Source organism: Delphinapterus leucas, unplaced genomic scaffold (assembly GCF_059928025.1).
Source record: "Delphinapterus leucas isolate spDelLeu-1000000601 "Yukka" unplaced genomic scaffold, BTC_Dleu_Yukka2 spDelLeu_asBTCV2_sq49, whole genome shotgun sequence".
Lineage (NCBI taxonomy): Eukaryota > Metazoa > Chordata > Mammalia > Artiodactyla > Monodontidae > Delphinapterus > Delphinapterus leucas.
In genome coordinates, this window is record NW_028322258.1 from 2,186,822 (window position 1) to 2,210,780 (window position 23,959).

General features: G+C 33.6%; 1 protein-coding gene across 39 annotated transcripts in view; it reads right to left on the reverse strand.

The window, feature by feature from the left end:
• Positions 1-23,959, reverse strand: part of LOC149743936 (uncharacterized) — a 227,089-nt gene that overhangs the window by 186,629 nt on the left and 16,501 nt on the right. For 10 of the 39 annotated variants that reach the window (XM_089905996.1, XM_089905988.1, XM_089905985.1 and 7 more), the window contains one exon: positions 4,014-23,311. The exons of 13 other annotated variants lie outside the window; for them this stretch is intronic. Coding sequence is in view for 2 of the 26 variants with exons in the window: in XM_089906008.1 (XP_089762134.1) it covers positions 9,099-9,186 (88 nt within the window). In the remaining 24 variants the exon portion in view is untranslated. Of the gene's footprint in view, positions 1-4,013; positions 23,312-23,959 lie in introns of those variants that run through there. 16 more of the 39 variants (XM_089906001.1, XM_089905998.1, XM_089905999.1 and 13 more) reach the window with 4 other exon arrangements.

Genomic DNA, 23,959 nt, shown 5'->3' on the forward strand with positions numbered 1-23,959 from the left:
TCCTCCTTGCCACTTTGTCTTTCACTTCTGCTCCCTAGAAATGAACATAACTCCTCTGCCTCAGGCTCAGCTTTCTGGGAAGACTAAGCTACCAGTGTGTACTTAGAATGCTAATCTTCAAGGTGGAATTTCGGAACTGAATTTTACCCTCAACTGAAAGCAATAAGAACACCATGTAACAGCACAATCACTAAAGATTTTATGTGTCATTTGGATGAGATATAGGTGGAAGGTGAAGAGTTCAGATTTATAATGGCTAAGGCACTTGAGCAGTATGACAGCAAAAAATAATTATAAGAACTGTGAAGTGGGTTGGCTTTTTATAAACTGCTAACCATAAGAATGTACTGTAAACCGTTGTTATTTTTAACCCAAATTTTAGTATAAAAATATGTGACCTTCAAAAATTAGAAGTTTGCATTCCTATATCCCTTACCTAGAGTTTCCAGGTTTCATTATTTGCTATATATCCTTTATCTCTCACCCTCGGTCTACCTAAACATACACTCACAACAATACACATTTTGATTACATATTTATCAATTATTTAAAACTAAGTTTCTGATACTTCACACAAATATTTTAGCTTGTATTTCATTTTTTTTGAGATATTTTATCTAATTGTAATGTAATTATCACATCCAGAAAATTTAAGCCTGATATACAAAATGTTCTTTAATATTTATGTCATGTGTTCAATATAACAATTTTCTCCAAATATGCCACTGAATATTTTTCTAGTTGTTTTTATTTCTTAGTTCTGATCCAAGATCTAATAAAAGATCACATATTGAATTTTCTGGTCATCTAGAACAACCCATATTCCTTTTATTTTTATAACGACGTTTTCACAGTTGTGACTGAGAATTTTCTTCACTTACTTCCAAATACCAGGAATGAACTTGACTAAGGGCTCCAAATCCACCACTCTGAAATCCAACTCTGTGATAACACTGAGGTCACAGGCTATCTACCGGACTCCTCTTAGAGCCGATGTTGCCAGTAACAATGTCCCTTTATTTTCCATTCTTGATATTGAAAATTTTCATTCTTATAGGAAGCTCTTCTCCCTTTTTTCTTGGTCACTGTAACTAGAAGTTTGTCGATTTTATTGAACTTTTCAAAGAATATGCTTTTATTTGCATTGATTTTTTTTAATTTTTCTATTTTCAATTTCATTAATTTCTTCTCCATTCTTTATTACTTCTTTCTACTTGCTTTGGGTTTAGTTTTCTCTATTTTTCTTTAAAAATTTCTTAAGATGGGGCTTCCCTGGTGGCGCAGTGGTTGAGAGTCTGCCTGCCGATGAAGGGGACACGGGTTCGTGCCCCGGTCCGGGAAGATCCCACATGCCGTGGAGCGGCTGGGCCCGTGAGCCATGGCCACTGAGCCTGCGCGTCCAGAGCCTGTGCTCCGCAACGCGAGAGGCCACAACAGTGAGAGGCCCACGTAACACAGACACACACACAAAAAATTTCTTAAGATGAAAAATTAAATTATTGATCTGAGTCATTTCTTATTTCCTAATATAAGTATTCAATACTATAAATGACCCTGAAAGCACTGCTATAGCTGTATCCCTCATATTTTGATGTGTTGTATTTTTATCTGTATTTCATACAGACTATTTTTTCATTGGTTTTAGACTTCCCCTTTAACCCTGGGTTATTTAGAAATGGGATGTTTAATATCTAAAGATTTGAGAATTTTTTAGATTTATTCCTGTTTGACTTATAGCTAAATTCTATTATGCTATTAAAATGTAGCTATGATTTCTACTCTTTTAAATTGTTTGAGATATTTTTATTGGCTTATTATATGGTCTATCTTGTTGAATATTCATATGTCTTTGAAAATAATGTGTATTCTACTGTTGGGTGAATTCTATAAATGTCAATTAGGACTATTTGGTTGATAGTGTTCAAATCTTCTATACTCTTACTGTCTTTCTGCCTATTTGTTCTATCAATTACTGGGAAAGGATTTTTGATGTCTCAATTATAATTTTAGAACTGCCAACTTGTTTTACTAACTTCCATTTTTGTCTCATTTATTTTGATGCTCTGTTATCAGTAATATATATATATATTTATGGTCATTATGTCTTATTGGAGAATTGACCCTTAATGATGATATACTGTCCCATTTTATTCTGGATAGTATTCCTTGTTCCGAAGCTGGCTTTTTCTGATATTAACATAGCTATTCAAGGTTTTGGGGGATATTTTCATGGCATATCTTTCTCCATCTTTTTACTTTTAACTTATCTTTATCAGTATATATTAACTGCATTTCTAATAGACACAGTAGAATTGGATCTTGCTGTCTGATCCAATCTGACAATTGCATTCTTAAGAAAGTTATATTTAAGCCATTCATAAGTAACGTGATTATGGATATCGTTGGATAAAAACTTTACTAAATTGCTAGCTGTTTTGTATTTATTTAATTTATTATATACTCTTGCTTTGCCTTCTTTTGCATTAAATAAACATTATATAGTATATCATTTTACCTCCACTATTGACTTATTACTTATACATCTCTTATAAAGTTTGTAGTAATTTCCTGCTAATTTAAAATATACATTGTTATATTTTTAATGAATATACCTTTAATTAATCAGGTTGTACCCTCAAATGATTGTTTCACCTATCATATAAGCTCGTTAAAACTGGCCTTAATATACCCTAAGGCCAGTAGTGTCACTGTTCTTTCTGATTAAAGCTTTTGTCTTGTGGTGGAAATAAGGAGGAAGCATCAGGATGCATATACTTGTCCCACCCACATGACTGTGTTCCCCTCTCCAGTCTGTATCACCATAGGCACTTCTTAGTAGATTTTTCAGACCCTTTGCTGTGAGAGGCCAATGGGGTTCATGAAAGAGTCCTTCAGGGCATGCAGACTCCTCCAGTTTCTTCAGTGCAGTGTTGTTTCACATGGCATTGCCAGCCTGCAATCATCCTTCTTCAAGTGTCTGCTCTTCTAGCATCCTACCAATTCTGTTTTGTTTTGTGTTGTTTTAAGAACGTGTTTTTTTCTGTATATAGCAGTACTATTGTATTATTTGGAACATTAGTCTTCTCTTAGATGTCACTTTCTAAGAAAGACAACTTCACATCTGACTCTGACAAACTGTAAATTCTTAAGTATGTATTTATTACCTGCTTGAATTGTCACATAATAGTAAATGTTACACTGAAAATATTTTATGATGAAAGACCGTTGGAATAAAATACCCTTGGAATATTGTAAACAAAGTTTTAACATATTAAACAGGGAACTTTTTAAACAGAAGTACTTAGTAAGTTTCTCACAACTTGACATAACCTTAAATACATACCTTACTTAGAATGATTGCTTCTATCATAGAACAGTCCTATGCTGAGATCTATTCCATTATTGAAATAGCTGAAAATCAATGTGTTATTGGGAGATATATAGCCAGGTGTATATTCACATTGTCAGTGTGCTTTATAATAAATGCTCAAGGACTTAAAATTATTATAGCTAAGTGATTTGCCCTTGACATTCAGGGATTACTGTTATGTATTTTGACTCTTGCATTTTATATAATAGTAAGTTCATTTGGCTCAGAGCCCTAAATGTTTCCAAATGACTACAATTTTTTCAATGCCAGCAGTTTGGAAAATAATTGCTTTGAATCTCATTTTTTTTTTATTACCCATCATCTACACTATGCCACCCAGACAAGAGAACAGTGAAGTAAAAAAACATTGTTGATTATTTTGTTACATTACAAAGTCTTCCCATTAACGTATATTGATATGGAGTTTTTTTAAGTGCAAGGACTAAGATCACTGAAAGTACAAAATAACATGCCTTAAATTTTGTTGTTTCTGGTAGATAGGCTCTGCTATAGAAATGCTGATTTGAAGGATAGTCACAAAAAGTCACAAAGCCAGATATGTAAATTTTACATGGATTAGAATATATTAGCTCAAATTTAACTTAATCCTAATTTTAGAAAAGCTACAGAACTTAACAGATAGTCAAGTTAAAAGCTTATTTATTATAATTTGTGATAAGACAAAAGATCATATATTCATACCATTCCACACTTCACAATATATAGGGCATGGAATTTCTAACACTCTTGATATCTTTGGCTTAATCCCATAAAGTTAACATTAAAAACTTCAATAGTTTTTGAGAAAGATTAACAATTTAAACAAATATTACATATGGTTTAGGATTTACTAAATGAAAATTGAAATTCCATTCTGAAATTTAGTGATTATTGATTTCTTCAATCCACATAAAATTAATTTCAGGACACCAAGGCACAGTTCAGTCAGATGAGCACAAATTTCCTTATTTTCTCTGTTCAATGTTAGACAAGAAATATTCAAATATAAACCATGCTATCTTCTGTCTGATGATAGTGTGTCAGATACAATGGTGTTCATCAACCCAGTCTATTCAGCCCCACTGTTTTCCTAGTCTTCTTTCATCTAAGGAAAGCAATGTAGCATGGTTCCAACAATTAGATGGAAACAAGTCACTGAGTTGAGCTTTTGGGAATGTTTTGAAGAATGGTGAGGCTCCATAGGCAGGCAGTTATGTTTTTGCCCTTAGGCACTTTATGTTTTTTCCACCCTTTCTTCTTCTTTATGCTTGGAATAATGGCAGGTTGTTAGAAGATTATCAACCATACTATGAATGGGAGAATGGAATCCACATGCTAAAAATGGCGAAGCAGGAAGATAGAATGTACCTGGGCCTTCAATGGCATTGGTCAGAAGCTGCATGTTTAAGAAAAACTTATAACAGCAACAAAACAACTAAGAGAGAAGAGGAGGATGAGAGAGAATGAGAGAGAGAGAGAGAGAGAGAGACTTAGAATGAAGAATGTTCTTTTATGTTTTTCTCCCTTGTTTGTACTCTTTCTTTGAAAAAGAAAACCATCATAGGATAAAGTGCTAAAAAAATGCTCAATATTTACTTAGTTAACTTATTCAATATGCTTTCCAGAAGGAAAAAAAAAATCATTACATGAAGTGGTTGACAGAACTGTAAAAATATCTCCCCAAGATTTTTTGTTTCCTAGCTGTTCAGTAAAGCACTGATACAGATACTGCTGAGAAGAGTCTTTCACATGGAATTAAGGTTACTAATCAGTTGCTTTCTATTAGGAAGGTTATCCTGGATTACCTGAGTGGACCTAATGTAATCATATGAGCCCTTAAAAGCTAAAGAGGAAGACAGAATCATCAGTCAAAGAGATGAAGCTTGAGTGACTTGAGGCATGAAAGGGACTTGACCCACTCTTGTTGGTTTGAAGATGGAGGAATGGGGCCAGGAGCCAAGGAAGGCTAGCAGCCTCTAGAAGCTGAGAAAGATCCCTGATGTCTAGCCAACCGGCAATACCAGCAAGAAAACAGGGACCTTAGCCCTACAACCACAAGGAAGTGAATCCTGCCAATCACTCACACAAGCCAGGATGTGGATTCTGCCTTAAAGCATCAAGAAAGGAACACAGCCATGTAGACACCTTGATTTTAGCCTTCTGAGACCCAAGGAAGCTAGACTTCAGACTGTGAAGGCACTGTGAGATAATGCCTGTGTTAAGTCTCTGAATTTGTGGCAATTTGTTATGGCAACATTATGAAACTAATAATCATAGTAATACAAGAGAACCTGTTTAGAACATTTGCAAAAAATGTCTTGACATATTAACCTTTCAAAAATTACTTTCATCAAATTATAAGGCACAGATCAGAGATCAAAACCCTGAAAAATTACTACTAAGAACTCAGTGTTTTAGTGGAGGCAGGGAAGTAAGGATCATGAGATGCAATCAGGGTAGATAGTGTGTGGCTCTGTGGATGGTCCTTTGTGATTGAGCTTCCAATTGGAAGTTTGAAAAATAAATGCCAAAAAACTACACTACTTCAGAGTTTTCACTAGTGTCAGTTTCTAAAAAATCTTACATGAATTACTATAATTTCAACAAAACATTGATTTTACTAACATTTTATATTGTTGTAACTCTAAGATTTGAACAATAATGTTTACTGTGAAATATAGGAAATTTATAATTATGTGTTTTTAAATTTTTTGCATGTAAAAAGTAGGTTGATTGAGACTATGCAATCCCATCTATTCACTCTTTTTGTGATTATACTGAAGTGCCATTCTCTTCAGAAAAGAAAAAAATATAGAGAGCTCAACTGAAATGAAAGGATTATAGTAATATGAATTACTCATTCATGTTAGTGATATATTCAATCAATCCAAAATATTAATTGAATAACCATTATATCCAATGATTTTTATACATAAATTTACCTACATTGCCACAACACAATGCATATTTTGAATGCATTTAAATTATTTTACACACGTACACAAAATAAGACTGCTGATGATTAAATTTCACCTCGAAGTATCTTATTAGGTGATTAAATAGTAGGTGGCACAGAGTACAGTGAATAGTACCAACTATTATTTCATCACTCACTTATAATAAGAAAACATTGAATAGAGAGTCAGCGTTGTATTTATCTGAGTTTCCCAAGCAAACAACAAAATACCTAATACGTAGGAAAATAAAAATGCTGTTGGAGTGAACTGTATGTTAATAGTTACACTATTTAAGCAAGAACATGACCAAGGATAAATGTATAACTGAATAGCTATATTCTGTCATTTTGATAAAAAATTTCAAAATAACACTAAAAAATCAAGTTTTATTCTCAATTATTTGCTATCTTTCATTCTCTAAACAAATATTACATGAGTACTTGCCATGTAGCAAGTATCCAAGACATTTAGGGAATGGAAACGAGCAAAGAGAGTCTCTGGCTTTAAGAATTTCCTGGACATGTTAGAATGTTTGCCACATGCAATACCTGAAGATGTTTATTAGAGCTTTATTCGGCATGCAGCAAAGGGCAGAGGAGAAAGTGTTTAACTCAAGGTAAGTTGTTTATCTGCTGGGGGAAAATCAGTGAAATAGCTGAGAAAAACTGTCATGTGATATTATGGTTTAGTTATTCTGAAATGGGAAATAAAAGAATATTTTATACAGAAATATTAAATTATTTTATGGTGTGCAAATTAAATTCTTTGCATTGAGGTTTTGTAAAATGGCAATGTTAATCATGAACTTAAGAAAAAATATAGGTGAAAAAAGAGAAATGAGTTATATTTTTCAGGATTGGGCTGAGGGGAATATATTCCAGGCAGTGGCAACGGAAGATGCAACTTGCAGGGCTGTGAAAACTCATGGAACTTTTGAATGATGACAGGGAATTCAGAGCCAGAGCAGAGAGATCTTGTAGGCAGACAGGGATGAGTCTGAGAAGCAAGCAGGAGTAAGATCAAAAAAGTTCTCAAATATATTGCCAACAATTATTTGACTTCAAGCTAGGCTCTGGGAACTCAATGACATGTGAATTGCAGAGGAATGACCATATTTCCATTTCAGAACAATCACACTGGCAACAATGTGGAGAGTCAGAAGGGAGGCCAGAATGTGAGCACTCAAATGAAGAAAAAATGAGCATGAGCCCAATGCCAGCAGAAATAGGGTGGAGGAGAGGGCTTCAAGATAGGTTTAGGACGTAGAGTCTGTAAGACTTTCTGATTGATCTGAAATGAAGGGGAGGAACTGCCAAAGGAAGATTCAAGGACCACCCCAATTTACTGGTTAGCAAAACTTAACTTATCACACATACTTGTGATAACTATAAACTGAGATTTAAAAAAATCTTATTTATACTTGAATTTCAGAGTTAACCTAAACATTTCCTAATAAAACTTGCCTATAATTATGATTCCTTCTATTTTTTTCCTAATACTCAAAAGCAGTGATTTTACATTTCATGTAATCATGGTATAAGTGGCATGAGAAATACTAATTGCAGAATATTTACTTCAATAAGCCTTTTTCTCATGTGTTTGAATATTTCAAAACATAGTTTGTGACATTAAAGAAAAAATAAAAAAGATATAGTTAATTCTAAAAGGCACCATGAAATGCAAAAGTGCAACCTATACTTAAAAAAACATTAAAACATTGAGTATTTGTCCACATACATTGCCCATTGATTTGCAGCAGCAGTAATTCATGTAAAAGCTATCATGTAATATACATGAGGCTGCTTTTCTACAATCTTGCAGAAAGGATACTTGGAAGTATCCTTTTGTACCAAAACTGGAATCATTTTTCTGATGATAGGGTAAAGTAAGGTGAAGCTTTACATTTCATGAGTAGTCAGTAAATGTAGGTGGGTGAAATCATTTATTCCTTTCAAACAGATCACAAAATGTGTTATTCTTGATGATTTCCAACAATATTATAAGTCCTTGAAGTAGCACATGTATTTGCAGAAAAAAAATATACACATAAGCAAAGCAGGGTGAAAGAAACAAAAATTTACCCATGATCCCAATAGCGATTATATATATATTTGAAAGAGAGAGAGAGAGGATGCTAGCTAACTGACTAGGTAATCAGACTCCCTAAGCAAAGTCTACCATTACAGGGATTCTAGGAATCTAGGCGTGGGCAGGAATATAGTGATTCTAGTACGTCATAGTGCTTAGTCACTGGGGAAGCAGTCTGGCAAGAACACATTGGCCAATCTTGGGGCAGCTGGAGGCTGTCAACCAGCTATCCTTCCTGCAGAAGTCTTCCTTGAATAGAGATGTAAGCAAGACACCTCCCATCCATCCCTTGCTTCATACAGATTCTCTTCTCTGTGCATGAGGTTTGGAAAACAGCTCCTTCATCATTTTCTTTTTAAGCTTTGTATATGCATTTTTCTTTTGAACCAGAATCATTTTTTTAATTAATTTTTTTTAAATTTTTGGCCGTGTCCAGTCTTTTTTGCTGTGTGCAGGCTTTCTCTAGATGCGGCGAGTGGGGGCTGCTCTTCATTGTGATGAGCGGGCTTCTCATTGCAGTGGCTTCTCTTGTTGTGGAGCACAGACTCTAGGCACACGGACTTCAGTAGTTGAGGCATGAGGGCTCAGTAGCTGTCGCTCACGGGCTCTAGAGTGCAGGCTCAGTAGTTGTGGCACACGGGCTTAGTTGCTCCGCGGCACGTGGGATCTTTCCGGACCAGGGCTCAAACCCGTTTACCCTGCATTGGCTGGCAGATTCTTAACCACTGTGCCACCAGGGAAGTCCCTCCTCCGTAGTTCTTGTCCGTGTTTCTGAGGAGAAACTTATGAGAGGTTAGTGAGAAGAGGTACAGACACCATTGCTGCAGGTAGGTTCAGGGTACCATTAATACTCATCCTCTCCCTCCTCAAACACCTATACTAACTTCCTCCTACCCTTAATTATTACCACAGGATTTGGTAGCTTACCTGGCTTTATGACCCAGGATTAGCTATATAATTTTCTGTGTTCAGTGCAAAATGAAATGTAGGACTCCTTGTTCAAAAATTACTAAGAATTTCAAAACAGTGACAGCAGAGCAATAGACCAAGCAGAGGTTCTTTTAAGTATGGGGCCCTTCATTTGACCTGTGGGACTGCCCAGGTCAAATGCCCATGAATCTGGCCCTGTTGTGGCCCAAACTTAAATTTCTAAAGGGACTGAGACCTTGGTAATCACCCCTCTGTCTGGCTGGGGTTGCTGCATCCATCCACTCACAGGTGCAACTGGGTAAGTTCCAAATTTCATAATGAGAATGCATAATCATTACTGAACTGAGCATGAGGAATTGGATTAATATCAAGATTTTAGGTGTGGAAATGGTAAATAGGAGCTTAGAATTCACTAAATTATAAAACTGAAGAATGTTTCAATGTTTATGCCAGTTGAATGGTATTCTTTTAACAATGTTACTTTGTTTTCATATGTGATGGGAACCTCCTAATTCTTGAAAAGACCTGTGACTTCTGAAAAAAATAAACAATATCTTGAAGTTTTGTGACTTCACACCTACTTTATAAACTAATTGAGCTGAAGATTGGTGTTTAAAATTCTTGTGTTCTCGAGTGGACAGCTTGTGAAAAAAATTGAGGAAAAAATAATACTTACTGGAAAATAAGACATTTATTTGGTAAAGTATAAAAATATTCTATTGGAGAAGTGAATATGGCCTGTGCATTACTTATTAATAATAATAAATATTTACAAAGCACCTTCTAGGCACTAGGAAAAGTTCTAATTGCTTTCCATTTTTTTTATTATATGATAAATGCCCCCATTTTATGGATAAGGAAACAGAATAAGTAAATATAGGTAAAAATTTAAGAGTTACAGTCTTAATCAGTTTTTTAAATTAATTACAAATTAATAAAATTCATGTTCTGGTATAAATTAAATTGTGTTTTGAATCATTTACTTTTTAAAATTTTGTTTTAATTTTACTCAAAGAGAAAAAATATACTCCTGAGTTTGATTAGAGAGAAAAGTGGTCACATTTCAGGAACTAGGTAATATACGATCTTTATATACAATGCCAGCACCCAGGAAGAGACTGCCTATTATAAGTTGTTTTTTCTCAAAGTAACAGCTTTATGGAAATATAGTTTACTTACCATATATTTTACCACTTTAAAGTGTGCAATGTTTAGCATTAGTGCTTAAGTGTTCATTGTTTGGTATATTCACAGAGTTCTGCAAGCATCGCCACTATCTCATTTTGGAATATTTGCATCACCCCAGGAAGAAATCCTTTAGCAATCTCTCCCCTGTCCTTCCTCTTCTTAACTCCTATTAAACTCATAAGTTTTTCAAAATTGAAAAAAGTCACATTGAATCTTAACGTGAGGCCCCATTTTTTGTTTGTTTGTTTTTAAGCTGTGAGAGACTTATTTGTTTGAAGTTGATGATAATTTTGTTTTTAAGAGATTTACAATGCCAAATTACTGAGTGTTTGATAGTAATATTAATTTAAATGTGTTACACTAGATATAACAAAATTCAGATTTTTCCTTATGTAGTATGTTTAAGATGGGTTGCTTGTATATTTTAACCCCTTAACATGACTCTGCATTGAATTTCTGTGGTAACCGCATTTCTGCAAAGGCATAAAAACATTCAGAGGCTGTGCCCTCTCTCTCCTTTTCCTGTTGCCTTTCAGATCAGGAGAACATGTCTCTCCAGAAGTCACTGGAATGCCCTACATACATTTATTATTATTGCTATTTCCATCCCCCAAATTAATATCAAAACTACCATGATAGATTTGTAAAGAAACCATTTAGGACTACTCATGAGAAAGAAAATTATCTTGGATAATGACAGAAAAGAAAAAAAAAATACAGTTAGAGGATAGGAAGTCAAATTCAAACTGTTTGGCCTAATCCTGAATGTATCATTTTCATTATATAGTCAACTTCTGCTGTGACTTTATGGCTTAATGATATGATTATGCCCAGTTGATGATGAGTAGCTCTGGTCATAGGATCACCCGAAATCCTAGTCATGTTTAAATAGAACATAGTGGTATGTGAGAAGCTCTTACTCAAACTAAGAGTAATTTACTGTCACAGCAACCAAGACTTTGTCCCCCAACTTCAATTAGGCTATGATGTTTTATCATAATATTTCATTCCTCTCAGATTTCCTATCTTTGGTTATAGGACCAGATGGTTTCACTGGTGAATTCTACCAGATATTATAAGAAGTCATACCATTCCCTCTCAAACTTCTCCAAAACATAGATGAGGAAAGAACACTTTGAAATTCATCTTACAAGGCCATCATTACCTGATACCAAAGCCAGACAAGGATATACAAAAAAATTAAATTACAGGTCAATATATGTGATGAACATAAATGCAAAATTACCCAATAAAATATTAGTAAATCAAATTCAACAGTACATTAAAAGGATCATACACCATGATCAAGTGGGCTTTGCTTCTGGGATGCAAGGACGGGTCAACACTTGCAAATTAATCAATGTGATTCACCACATTACAAAATAAAGGATAAAATCCTGTGATTATCTTAATAGATGCAAAAAAAGCATTTGACAAATTCAACATCTTTTCCTAATAAAAAACTCTTAACAAAGTGGATATAGAAGAAATTTATCTCAACATAACAAAGGCCCTATATAACAAGCCCACAGCTAACATCACAATCAGTGATGAAAAGCCGAAAGCTATTGCTCTAAGATCAGGAACATGACAAGAATGCCTGTTCTCACTATTATTTAACACAGTACTGGCAGTCCTGGTCAGAGCAATTAGTCAAGAAAAAGAAATAAAAAGCATTCAAATCAGAAAATAATAATTTAAATTGTCTCTGCTTGCAGATGATATAATATTTATAATAGACTTCACCAAAAGACTGTTATAACTAATAAACAGTTTCAGTAAAGTTGCAAGATACAAAATCAATATACAAAGGTCAGTTGTGTTTCTATACACTAATAATACCTATCAGAAAGAGAAATTAAGAAAACGATCTCATTTACAATTGCATTAAAAAGAATAAAATACTTGGTAATAGGTTTGTTCAAGGAGGTGAAGGATTTGTACACTCAAGAATTGTTCCAGATTGAATGTTGAGCATCTTTTCATGTACCTGTTGGCCACTTGGGTGTCTTCTTAGGAAAATGTCTACTTAGTTCTTCTACCCATTTTTTAGTTGGAGTATTTTGTATTGAGTTGTATGAGTTCCTTAGATATTCTGGACATTAACCCTTTACTCTGTATATGGTTTGCAAAAAATGTTCTCCCATTCTGTAGGTAGCCTTTTCATTTTGTTGATTGTTTCTTTAGCTGTGAAGAAGCTTTTTAGTTTGATATAGTCCCACTTGTTGATTTCTGCTTTTGTTGCTTGTGTTTTTGGTGTCAAATCCAAAAAATCATTGCCAAGATCAATGTTAAGGAGCTTTCCCTACATGTTTTCTTCCAGACGTTTTATAGTCAGGTCATATGTTGAAGTGTTTAATCCATTTTGAGTTAATTTTTATGAGGAGTATAAGATAGAGGTACAATTTCATTTTTCTCCATGTGGTTATCCAGTTTTCCAGACACCATTTGTCGAAGAGGGTATTCTTTTCCCAGCAAAAGAAGGTATCAAAGAGGTATCAGCACTTCTGTCATTATTGCAACTTTACTCAGAATAACCAAGATATGAAAAAACTTAAGTGTCCATCAATGGATGAATAAATAAGATGTAAAATATATATGTATGTATATATATATTTATATTATATTATAATTAATATTATAATATATATATATAATTCAGCCATGAAAAAAAATGAAATTCTGCCATTTACAACAACATGGATGGACCCTGATTTATTATGCTAAATGAGCTAAGTCAGACAGAGGAAGATTAAATGCTGTATGATATTACTTATTTGTGGATTCTAACAAAGATAAACTTGTAAAAACAGAGAGTAGAATGGTGATTACCAGGGGCTGAAGGTTGGGGGATTGGGGAGATGTTATTTAAGGATACAAACTTAAAACTAGTAGATAAATAAATCCTGAAGTTCTAATGTAGAGCATAGTAATTATAGTCACCAATACTGTATTATGAACTTCAAATTTACCAAGAGACTAGATCTTCATTCTTCTCATCACAAAGAAAGAAGTGATAATTACATGACACATTAAAGGTATTAGGTAACACTATGGTGGTAATCATATTGCAATATATAAATGCATCAAATCAACACATTGTACACCTTAAAATTACACAGTGTTATATGTCAATAGTATCTCAATTTAAAAAAGAAAAAAAAGTAATTGGTTGAATAATTTAGTTATCAGAATTGATGTATGTGTAACTTTACCACCTCAACGTGAAGCCCTGATTTCTGTCTAGTCTAAGCTTCAGAATTCAGTTTTACAATTGTAAATTAGAAATGAGGATTCTGAAAAGTCCTACACATAAATCCATGTAGATACATATAGCATGTGCACACACACACACACATCATACTTTGTATATTTATTTTGAATAGAAAATGGAATAAGCAGGTGAGTAGTTTCAAAGTTGAAGATTTATTCATTTTTGGAAATTTTAAGGTAATTTTAGTCAGTTTGATATAAATATCAATATACTATATGTTGGCTGCCATTGGTCTAAAAATCTACCAGATCTTCCAGCTCCATGCTACTAACAATATCTAGTACTGTTGTGAGCTGAATTGTGTCCCCCCAAAAGATATATTGAAGTCCCGAACCCAGGCACCTGTGAATGTGACCTTATTTGGAAACGGGGTCTCTGCGATTTAACCAACTTAAGGTAAGGTCATATTGGATTGAGGTGGGCCCTAAGTCCAATGACTAGTGTCCTTATAAGGAGAAAGAGACACAGAGAGGTAGACACGCAGGGTAAAGGGCCATATGATGGTGGAGACAGAGGTTGGAGGGATGAAACTTCGAGTCAAGGCACGCCAAGTATTTGCCAATGATCATCAGAAGTTAGGGAGATGCAATGAAGGATTCTTCCCAAGAGTCTCCAGAGGGAGCCTGGCACTGCTGACACATCAATTCCAGACTTCTAGCCACCAGAACTGTGAGAAAATAAATTTCTGTTGCTTTAAGTCATATACTTGTAGTATTTTGCTATAGCAGCGCTAGGATGTTAATACACATACTATATACAGTAGTAGATAGTAGATTGGCCAGTGATATTCCAACTGGGTAAACATTTCTTTGACATGTTCTTACACAGATGGGCATTCACCATACCTTAATGACTTGCAATTTATAATTTTGCTTCTGTGACAGACCCATGATATGAACTTTGGAACAACAACAACAAACAAAAAGTACTGGGTGAAAGAACAGTATTGTTTCTCCTGAGAGACAATTAGAAACTGGTTTCAGACAGGCTGGAAGTAGAGAATGCAAATTTTCTCTTAAAAATCAGTGGAATAAAAGCATTTTATTTCAATCTCATCTTTTCGACCCCTGTCAAATGCCTAAAAGAACAAAAGAATAGTAGAAAATTCAAGATTTAATATAATAGAAAAAAAACCCTTCAATATACAAATAGAATTATACTAGCCAAAAAATGTGAAATATTAACCTAAACAAGAGTGCATGATATTTATTTTCACAAACTTCCTCAGTCTCCAAGATATTTGTACATTTCCAAAAAAAAATTAAGTATCTTATTCTGCATAATCTCTACAAAATGACAGTTAAGACATCAAGAGTTATAGGAAGGCTCTGGGTACTGTGGAATATATCCTGTTGGGACCCAGATATTTGCGACAGAAAAGCAGATACCTGGCAAATAAAAAACAAATAAATAATAAAAATAAATAAAACCATCTGTACACTTTCTTTCCTAGCCTGAAAGTTACTTCACTGAGAGCTGAATAGAGGAGAGAAGGAAAAGCATTGCCATAGACTAAATGTTAGTGCCCCCATTCATATGTTAAAACTTAATTTACAGTGGGATGTCATTTGGAGGTGGGGCCTTTGGTTGGTGATCAGGTCATAAGGGCAGATCCCTCATGAATGAATGACACCAAACCTGCTGGCACCTGATCTTGAATTTCCCAGCCACCGGAAGTGTGAGAAATAAGTTTCTGTTGTTTATAAGTCACCCAGTCTACGGTAATTTGTTATAGCAGCCTGAATGGGCTAAGACAGGAATAGAGGAGGCAATCCATGATTTTATAAGTTGAGGGGTGCTCTGGATACTCTAGCTTTCAATATGATGGGCTCTCAATATTACACTTTCCTTTCTGCACTTTCTTCTGTACTTTTGAGGGATAAACATGCAAGCCACATATTTCAGACAACCTAGCTTTCTGAATTTCTCTTGGTTTCTGCCAATTGGAGGCACTAGATGGAATTTAGAAGGAAGAAAGAAGAAACAGAATATTACTTTGCTATTTCAGTTTCTTTCAGCACCTAGGGGCTGTGACAGTAGCAGGACCATAACGACAAAAGAAGGCATCTTGCTCATGGTCTTCTTGGCATGGAACCTCCATTCTAGGAGAAGAGCATGCAGGGGTGGAGGCAAAGAAAGGCAGACCAGCTCTACAATATACAAAAATTTATTGAATTAAATGCTCGCGAAATGGGTGAATTTTATAATATTTAACCTATATTTTATAAAGCCGTTTTTTTAAAGGTGATTTTAGGCAGCAGTGAATGTCAGCAACTTTGAGAGTAATTTAGCAGCAATGGTAGAGTGGGCTCCTGGTTTTTGCTTAATAGCAAAATACATTTCTAACATAGCAGACACAGAGAGCTTACCCCTCATACTGTCAGCAGCTCTGGGGCGAAAATGGTCACATGAGCTGTAGCCTAAGGCAGTGACAGTTTCTTGATCTATGAAGAACAATCCTCCTCTTCCCCTAACGCCTTTAGCCATTCCATCACTCTAGTCACCCGTGATCAGCTATAAATTTCCCCATCCTTAAATACTGAATGGTTTTCACATCTGCCAAATGTACGCTGAATACCAAAGAAGATTTTTCTGTCACCCAAGCAATTTGTTGAGGAAAAGTTTGGAGTCAACACCTCTGAATCCACGCCCCAGATAGTCCCAGTTACCATAGTTGTCAACATCTCTGGCAAGCAGCAAAAATAATTCAAAGATGGATCATACTTAGAAAGGAAATGATATGTGCTCTATGCACAAAACATTTTTCTTTAAATCAGTAAACGGTCATTTCTGATAAAAAGATGGTTACAGTAAAACAAAGGAATGAAAGAAATGCTTCTCATTATTCTCACAGAATTTATAGATAATATCATCTTTATAAGTAATAAGTGAAATTTGAACAATGAGAAAAAAGTATTCCAAAGAGACTTTATAGGATGTCCAAAGAATATAGAATTGAGTTGCAAAATGTCACAATATGACAAAAAATGAAAAGCCAGTGTAGAGAATAATGCCCATTATAGGTGGAAAAAGTTAGATGTTTGTAAGTAGTTATGAGGGTGACTCAGAGAGAAAGAAAGAGAGGGAGGGAGGGAGGTGGAGCAGGGAGAGAGAAAGGGGAATGTAAACATGATCACAGAAGGAATGTTAGACTTTAAAAAGGTATATCTAACATGCATTATTGATATTTTTAAGAAGAACTAAGCAAATGAAAATATAGAAAGAGTCTAAAGTATAATTTTTTCAACATTTTTCTGAAATAAAAACAAGTTGAATGTGTAGACTGAAGGGGCTCATAGATTTCCAAGAAATAATGAAACCTAACATTCATACCTACCATTCCAAATCAAAGCATATTCTGGTAAGGATGTTAAAATTCAGGTACAAAGAAAGAATCCTAGGAGTAGGAGGGGAAAAAATCATGCCCCCTACTAGTGTGAGATATCAAGATGGATTCGACATCTTCACAGTAATATTCATGCAAGGAGACAGTTTGATCAGTATCTAAAATATACTGAGAGGAAGAATATGTGATGCAAGAATTTTATAATCAGCCAGGTAATCCTTTGATTTTAAAGAAAACTTTTGAGTAAAAAGGAAAAGGGTGCACGAAGTTATGCCATTTATGAATAACAAGGTCTGAAACTCCTAGGGGACAAGGTTAGGCAGTGATAAAGAAAGAAAAGGGAGAAAATGGAGCTGAAATCAACTGATTAGGTGATGAGAACTAAAGGATATTTTTTAAATTGACAGAGTAGACACCCATGCCAACCCACCCCCACTCCTGCCCAAATACGTTAAGATTAATTTTTATTTAATGAAAGTGACAGAAGCGTGAGATGGTCACATGATCAGAGCAAAGGTAGCGGGAATATTCAGCCAGCCTCCTTTGGGTTGCAGAGTCTGTTAATTTTGACTCTGTTCTCATGTGAGGACTCTTGTCAATACGCAAAGCTCATTTTTTCTAAGCTCAAAGCTTTTTCAGAATCAAGTCACCTAACACCATTCAGAAAGAACTTTAAGCAGCATCTATGTCCTTCCTGTGAAATATTTATGAGCAACTTGGATTCTGACTTTCCTGTCAAACCCACCAAAGCCTAGTCTACATTCTCTTTTAAGGACATGATGGATGTTGGAAGTGGAAATCCTGTTTATCCCCAGCCCACATCTATCTTTCTATTTTTTTCTATTTCTATAGATGATAGATAGAGAATAGAGATACAGTTAATTTCTCACCGAGCTTATTAAAAAATCTATGTTCTTACAAGATGTTACTTATATTATTTCATTTGATTTCCCCAATACTGTTAATAGTTGGCATCATAATTCCCATTTTACAGCATAGAAATTTCAATTCCATTAGGTTAAATCAATTTGTTCTAAATTACACAGAAATTCAGTTTTGTGACTGGTATTCGAAGAATCTCTTTGTACTTCCCCACCACCCCTTACTGTAGTTGTAAAATTCACCTATTGGCAATCACATATGATAAATGATCATATGATTCCAGAGAATAAATTACAAGTGTTAAACTTAAAAATAATGGCTTGTTAGTTCCCTATCCCCCCATCTTTAATGACAGAAATCACAGATCTTGTTCATGAGGATCACAGTTTTTGAAGTAAAATACTGGATTTTTATTTCTATTGCTATGACGGTATTATTATAGTAATACCAAAACAAGAAAAACACAATACACAAAAAGAAAACTACACACCAATTTCCATCATAAAATAAATGTAGAAATCCTTAGCAAAATATTAATAAATAGAATTAGCAATATATAAAAATAATTATACACCATTACCAATTGATATTCATTCTCAGCATGTAAAGCCAGTTCAATATTCAAGAATTATCAATGTAATTTACCCAATCCTAAAGAAAAAAAAAATTGCATGGTCATATAATTCAATGCAGAAAAAGGGTTTGACAAATTTCACAACCATTCATGTTGTAAAAACAACAAACGAACAAAAAGCTCTCAGAAAAATAGGAATAGAGAATAACTTCTTCCACTTGATAAACAGCATCTATGGAAATCAAAAACAAAAAGAAAACCAAAACCAAAATTCCCAAAGTTAACTTATACTTAATGATGAAAGACTGAATTATTTCCCTCCTCAAGATCAGGAACAAGGCAAGGATATTCACTCTCACCGCACTCATTTCACATAGTATGAGGTGTTCTAGCAAGTTCAGTAAGGCAAGAAAAACAATTAAAAGACAGATATGTAGGTAAGAAAGAAATAAAATTGTCTCTATTCGCAGATGATATGATTATATACAAACTGAAGTCTAGGAATACACATATACTCAAAAAATACCCTTTTAGAATTAATAAGTTAAGCAAGGATACAGGATATAAAACAAACATAAAATATTAATTGTAAACCTATTTGCTAGGAATTAACTATGGGCAGTGAGATTTTTATAATCACTCAAAAATGAAATATAGAAATATATCCAAATAATCAAATATTTACAAGACTTGTCATCAAAAACTATAAAATGCTCATGAAAAAAATCAAAGAGGTTCTAAATAAATGGAAGACATTCAGTGTTTATAGATTGGAAGCTTCAGCTTGGTAACTGTTAGTTTTGCAAGGGCCATCATAACAAAATATCAAAGGCTGGGTAGCATAAATAAAATAAATATATTTTCTCACAATCCTGGAGGCTTATTAAAGTCCATGATCAAGATGTCAGCAGGGTTTTATTTTGCCTAAGGCTTCTCTTCTTTTCTCCTAAATGGCCATCTCTTCTCTGTACCTTCAGAGTCTTCCTCTATGTGTGTCTGTCCTAATTGCAAATCAGGTTGGATTAGAGCCCATCTTAATTACCTCATTTTAATTTAAATACCTCTTTAAAGACCATATCCCAAATATAGTCACATTATCATATTGTTAAGTCTGGGGGGTTAAGACTTCTACACATAAATTTTGGGGAGAGTCAATTTAGCTCATAACAGTAAGGATTTCAATTATGCCAAAATTGATATATAACTTTAAAACTATTCTCATCAAAACATCAGCAAGAATTTTTGTATAGACCAGATTATTTAAAAATATATATGGGGTTTCCCTGGTGGCGCAGTGGTTGGGAGTCCGCCTGCCGATGCAGGGGACACGGGTTCGTGCCCCGGTCTGGGAAGGTCCCACATGCCGCGGAGCGGCTGGGCTTGTGCACCATGGCCGCTGAGCCTGCGCGTCTGGAGCCTGTGCTCCGCCAACGGGAGAGGCCACAACAGTGAGAGGCCCGCATACCGCAAAAAAAAAAAAAAAAAAAAAAAAAAAAAAAAATATATATATATATATATGGAAAAGAACAAAAAGAATTTGGAAAATGAAGAATATAGTAGAAGAAGCCAGTCTACCCAATTTTAAGCCTTATTTTTTATCTTTATCTTTTTTAAATTACTGCTTTATTTATTTATTTTGGAGTATAGTCACTTTACAATATTTTGTTAGTTTCTACTGTACAGCAAAGTGAATCAGCTATACGTATACATATATCCTCTCTTTTTTGGATTTCCTTCCCATTTAGGTCACCACAGAGCACTGAGTAGAGTTCCCTGTGCTATACAGTAGGTTCTCATTAGTTATCCATTTTATATGTAGTATCAATAGTGTATATATGTCAATCCCAATCTCCCAATTCATCCTTATACTATATTTAGTAATCAAGACTGTGTGGTGTGAGTGGAGGAATAGACACATAGGCCAATAGAAGAGAACAGAAAATTCAGAAATAAACTCACAAATATGCCCAAATGAGTTTTGACAAAAGTGAAAGGAACAATTCAATGGAGAAAAGATAGCCTTTTAAACCAATGGTACTAGAGTAATCTGATAGGTTAAAAAAAACTGGGCCTTGACTTGTCACACATCTTACATAAAAATTAGTATTCTGGTTGTGATATTGTACTATAATCTAAGATGTCGCCATTGAGAGAAACTGGGAAATGAGTACATGAGACCCCTCTGCATTATTTCTTATTACTGCTAATGAATCTACAATTACTTCAAAATGAAACTTTTTTAAAAATTTAAATAAAACATTTAAATCCTAAATAAGATCAATAGTCTGAATGTTGATTCATAGTAAAGCCTTTGTCAGTTTGGTGCTTGTGCTATCAACAGCAAGGCAGACTGCTATGATCAGGTGAAAAAAAGAGATTACTGTGTGTAGCCTCTCATCCTATAATACCCCACTTGAGTTCAGACCTAAATAGAAGAGAGTCCTATTTACCAATCAGCTGGGGGAACACATACTGTCTATATATATGTAAATATTTCATTTTTAGGAGATTAAAGAAATTCCTAAGCTATAAAATCAAAACTATAGTGCTTAGGACTCAGAATGTTATTTGCTAACTTCAGAGTTTATGAAGATCTTTCATTATGAGCTTAAGGGAAGAAAAGAAACTAATATGTAAATTAAGCAAAAGAAAGTTATGATAAAAGAAGAACAAAGAGAAAACCCAACAGAGAAGGTAATAAAATTCCAGTGGAGATCATTACAGGTACTTTTTAGAAATAAAGGTAGTAGAACATAATGATAAGCATGATTTAGAACTGAAAAATGTTGAGAATAAAAGCAGTACATGCAATTTTTAAATGGCCAATATAACCTCCAAAAATGACAGAAACTGAGGATGGAAATTATTTTCCAAATATAATTTTAAATGATTTTTTACCAACTGAGGAAATCCTTTCAGCCTAACATTCTCCCTCAAGGGGCATTTGGATTTGAACTCCTAAAGATGGGAAGATAATTGGTATTTTATTGCTCAATTGCAACCATAATGATGAAAATATTGTTTATTTACTTTCAATTTTGAGTCAATCTTCAGGCCACGGAAAGAAGATGCTATGTTTAAGGATGGAATGAAAATCCAAGAGCTATGATAAAAATGTAACTTACACAAAGCAGATTGTGAAGAATATTGGGTAGAGAAACAAGGGCATTAAAATTGTCATATAAAGTATGAAAACTGAATTAAAGGACTATAGAAAAATGAGTTTAATTACATTGTTTATACTAAAGATAATTGACAGAAAAACCAAAAGAATAACATAATTGACTAAAACAGTTGGAGAAGAGGACCTGAGTGAGTTAAATATTTATATTTGATATTGGGGGAATAATAAATGTTATCTGATATTAATAAATTCAGAAAATATATATTGTTTGAGAAGGGAAATAACCAAAATATAAACAATTGTGAAGAACTTGTCTGGAGAGTAGACTTAGAAGTGAAGAAGTGATCTGACTCTGTTGATATTTAATATAAAACATTCTTTAACATGTGATTTTTTTAATGAGCATATATTACTTGATAAAACCAAATACTTTAAAACTACAACCCTACTTACTTATAAGTGATAGTGATTTATATGATACGAAGGTGCTTATTGTTGAATTGATATGAAAAAATTTAGAATAGAAGCAATTACCAAACTAGAATCATGCATGTAAACATTTTTTCTAGCATTTTTTATGTGTTAAAATGTGTTATTTTTCTTTGCTTTATACTGTTGAATTTGAAATATCACCCACCCAAGGCTCTTCGTTTCTCCCTAGTTACTTGGCTAGCGGCTGCTTCTATTTGCAAGGACATATCATGTGAATTACAAGGAAGTAAAATAATTGGCCTTCAACTAGACTAAATTTTCACCAAGTGGATTATTGTGCCCTGATAATGCCCACAGTCTAAATGACAACACTCAAAACTCAAATGTGTTCTTAATTATAATTTCCAAGTTAGGAAAATTGTGTTTTGTATAAAATATTATTTCATTAAATTAGCCACAATAAAAAATAAGAATCACCTTTCATTGGGAATATACAAGAGTAAGTTTCAAATAATTTTATCATGGAAAGTATTATAATAATCATTTCTAATATTTACAGTTAAGAATCTTAAAATCCTTCTGGCTTTACTTTCAAGAAAAGTCATCAGCAACATTTAAAAATGTATGCTTATGAAATAAATCATCCAATTACTCTATTTCTATGTTTAAATTCCCCAGTTCTTCTGGCAATAGAATATAAGTCACTGAAGCTTTGTTTCCAGTGGAAAGTGGCTGGTACCTCCAATCCTACCCCAGAAACCCACATTTATATAATCTGCAATAATTATCCAGGTATTTTTAGATCACTTCCATGGCTTTAATATTTACTTGTCATGTTACTTATTTTCACAGCTAGGCATCACATCACCCGTCTTTACAAATCAATTTATTACAAATTAAAGGATATAATCCTTCTTCTCTGACTAGTTTTCTACAATTTCTTTTTCCCAGCAACAAATATAATTAAAAATAATAATTGATCATTTGTTTTAACTTGTCAGTAGAACTTACCATTTCCTGGTAAGGACATCTTTGTTAAAATTGGATGATTTTTAAATGTGTCAAAATGATCAAGATAATAAAGGTCTTGAAATATTTGCCTTTTTGAATTTAGAAATGTAAGCTATGACAGAATACAATTTCTTTCTGTAAAACACATACAAAAATGAATAGCACGTTTCAAATAGTTAACTGTTATTTCACAAGGATCATAAAAATTAAATAATTAGATGAGGAACTCTGTTCCATTATTCAACAGGACAATTAGTTCTATCAACATTTACAAGTTTTAAATATAGATTTATAATGCAAATATATTTATAATGTATTTTTATTTTTTATAGTGTATTTTTAAAATCTTCAATTAAAATCAGTAATCAAAAGAATTTAACATTAATGATAATAAAGCATTTATTATAATGTTTCTTTTATTCTTCAGTTATACTATTTCAATACTTTAAATACATGTTCAATTTTATTACCATATTTATGAATTAAAAATCTTAGTTTTGCTTAATGTCCTCCACTAGCAAGAAAACAAAAATTGAATGATACATTTCCATTTACTTATAACTTGAATTCTTTATAAATAATTTTATTTATCAAATATAAATAACTATGATTATAAATATAAGGTTTCAAAAAATGAGAAAAGCGAAGGTACAGTTCATGAATTTGTGCTAATGACAGTTAATTATGCTTAAAATTTATTGTCAATTTGAACAAAAAACTATCACAAAAACAAAGTAGGACATTATATAATGATAAAAGGTCAAATCACCAGGAAGATATAAC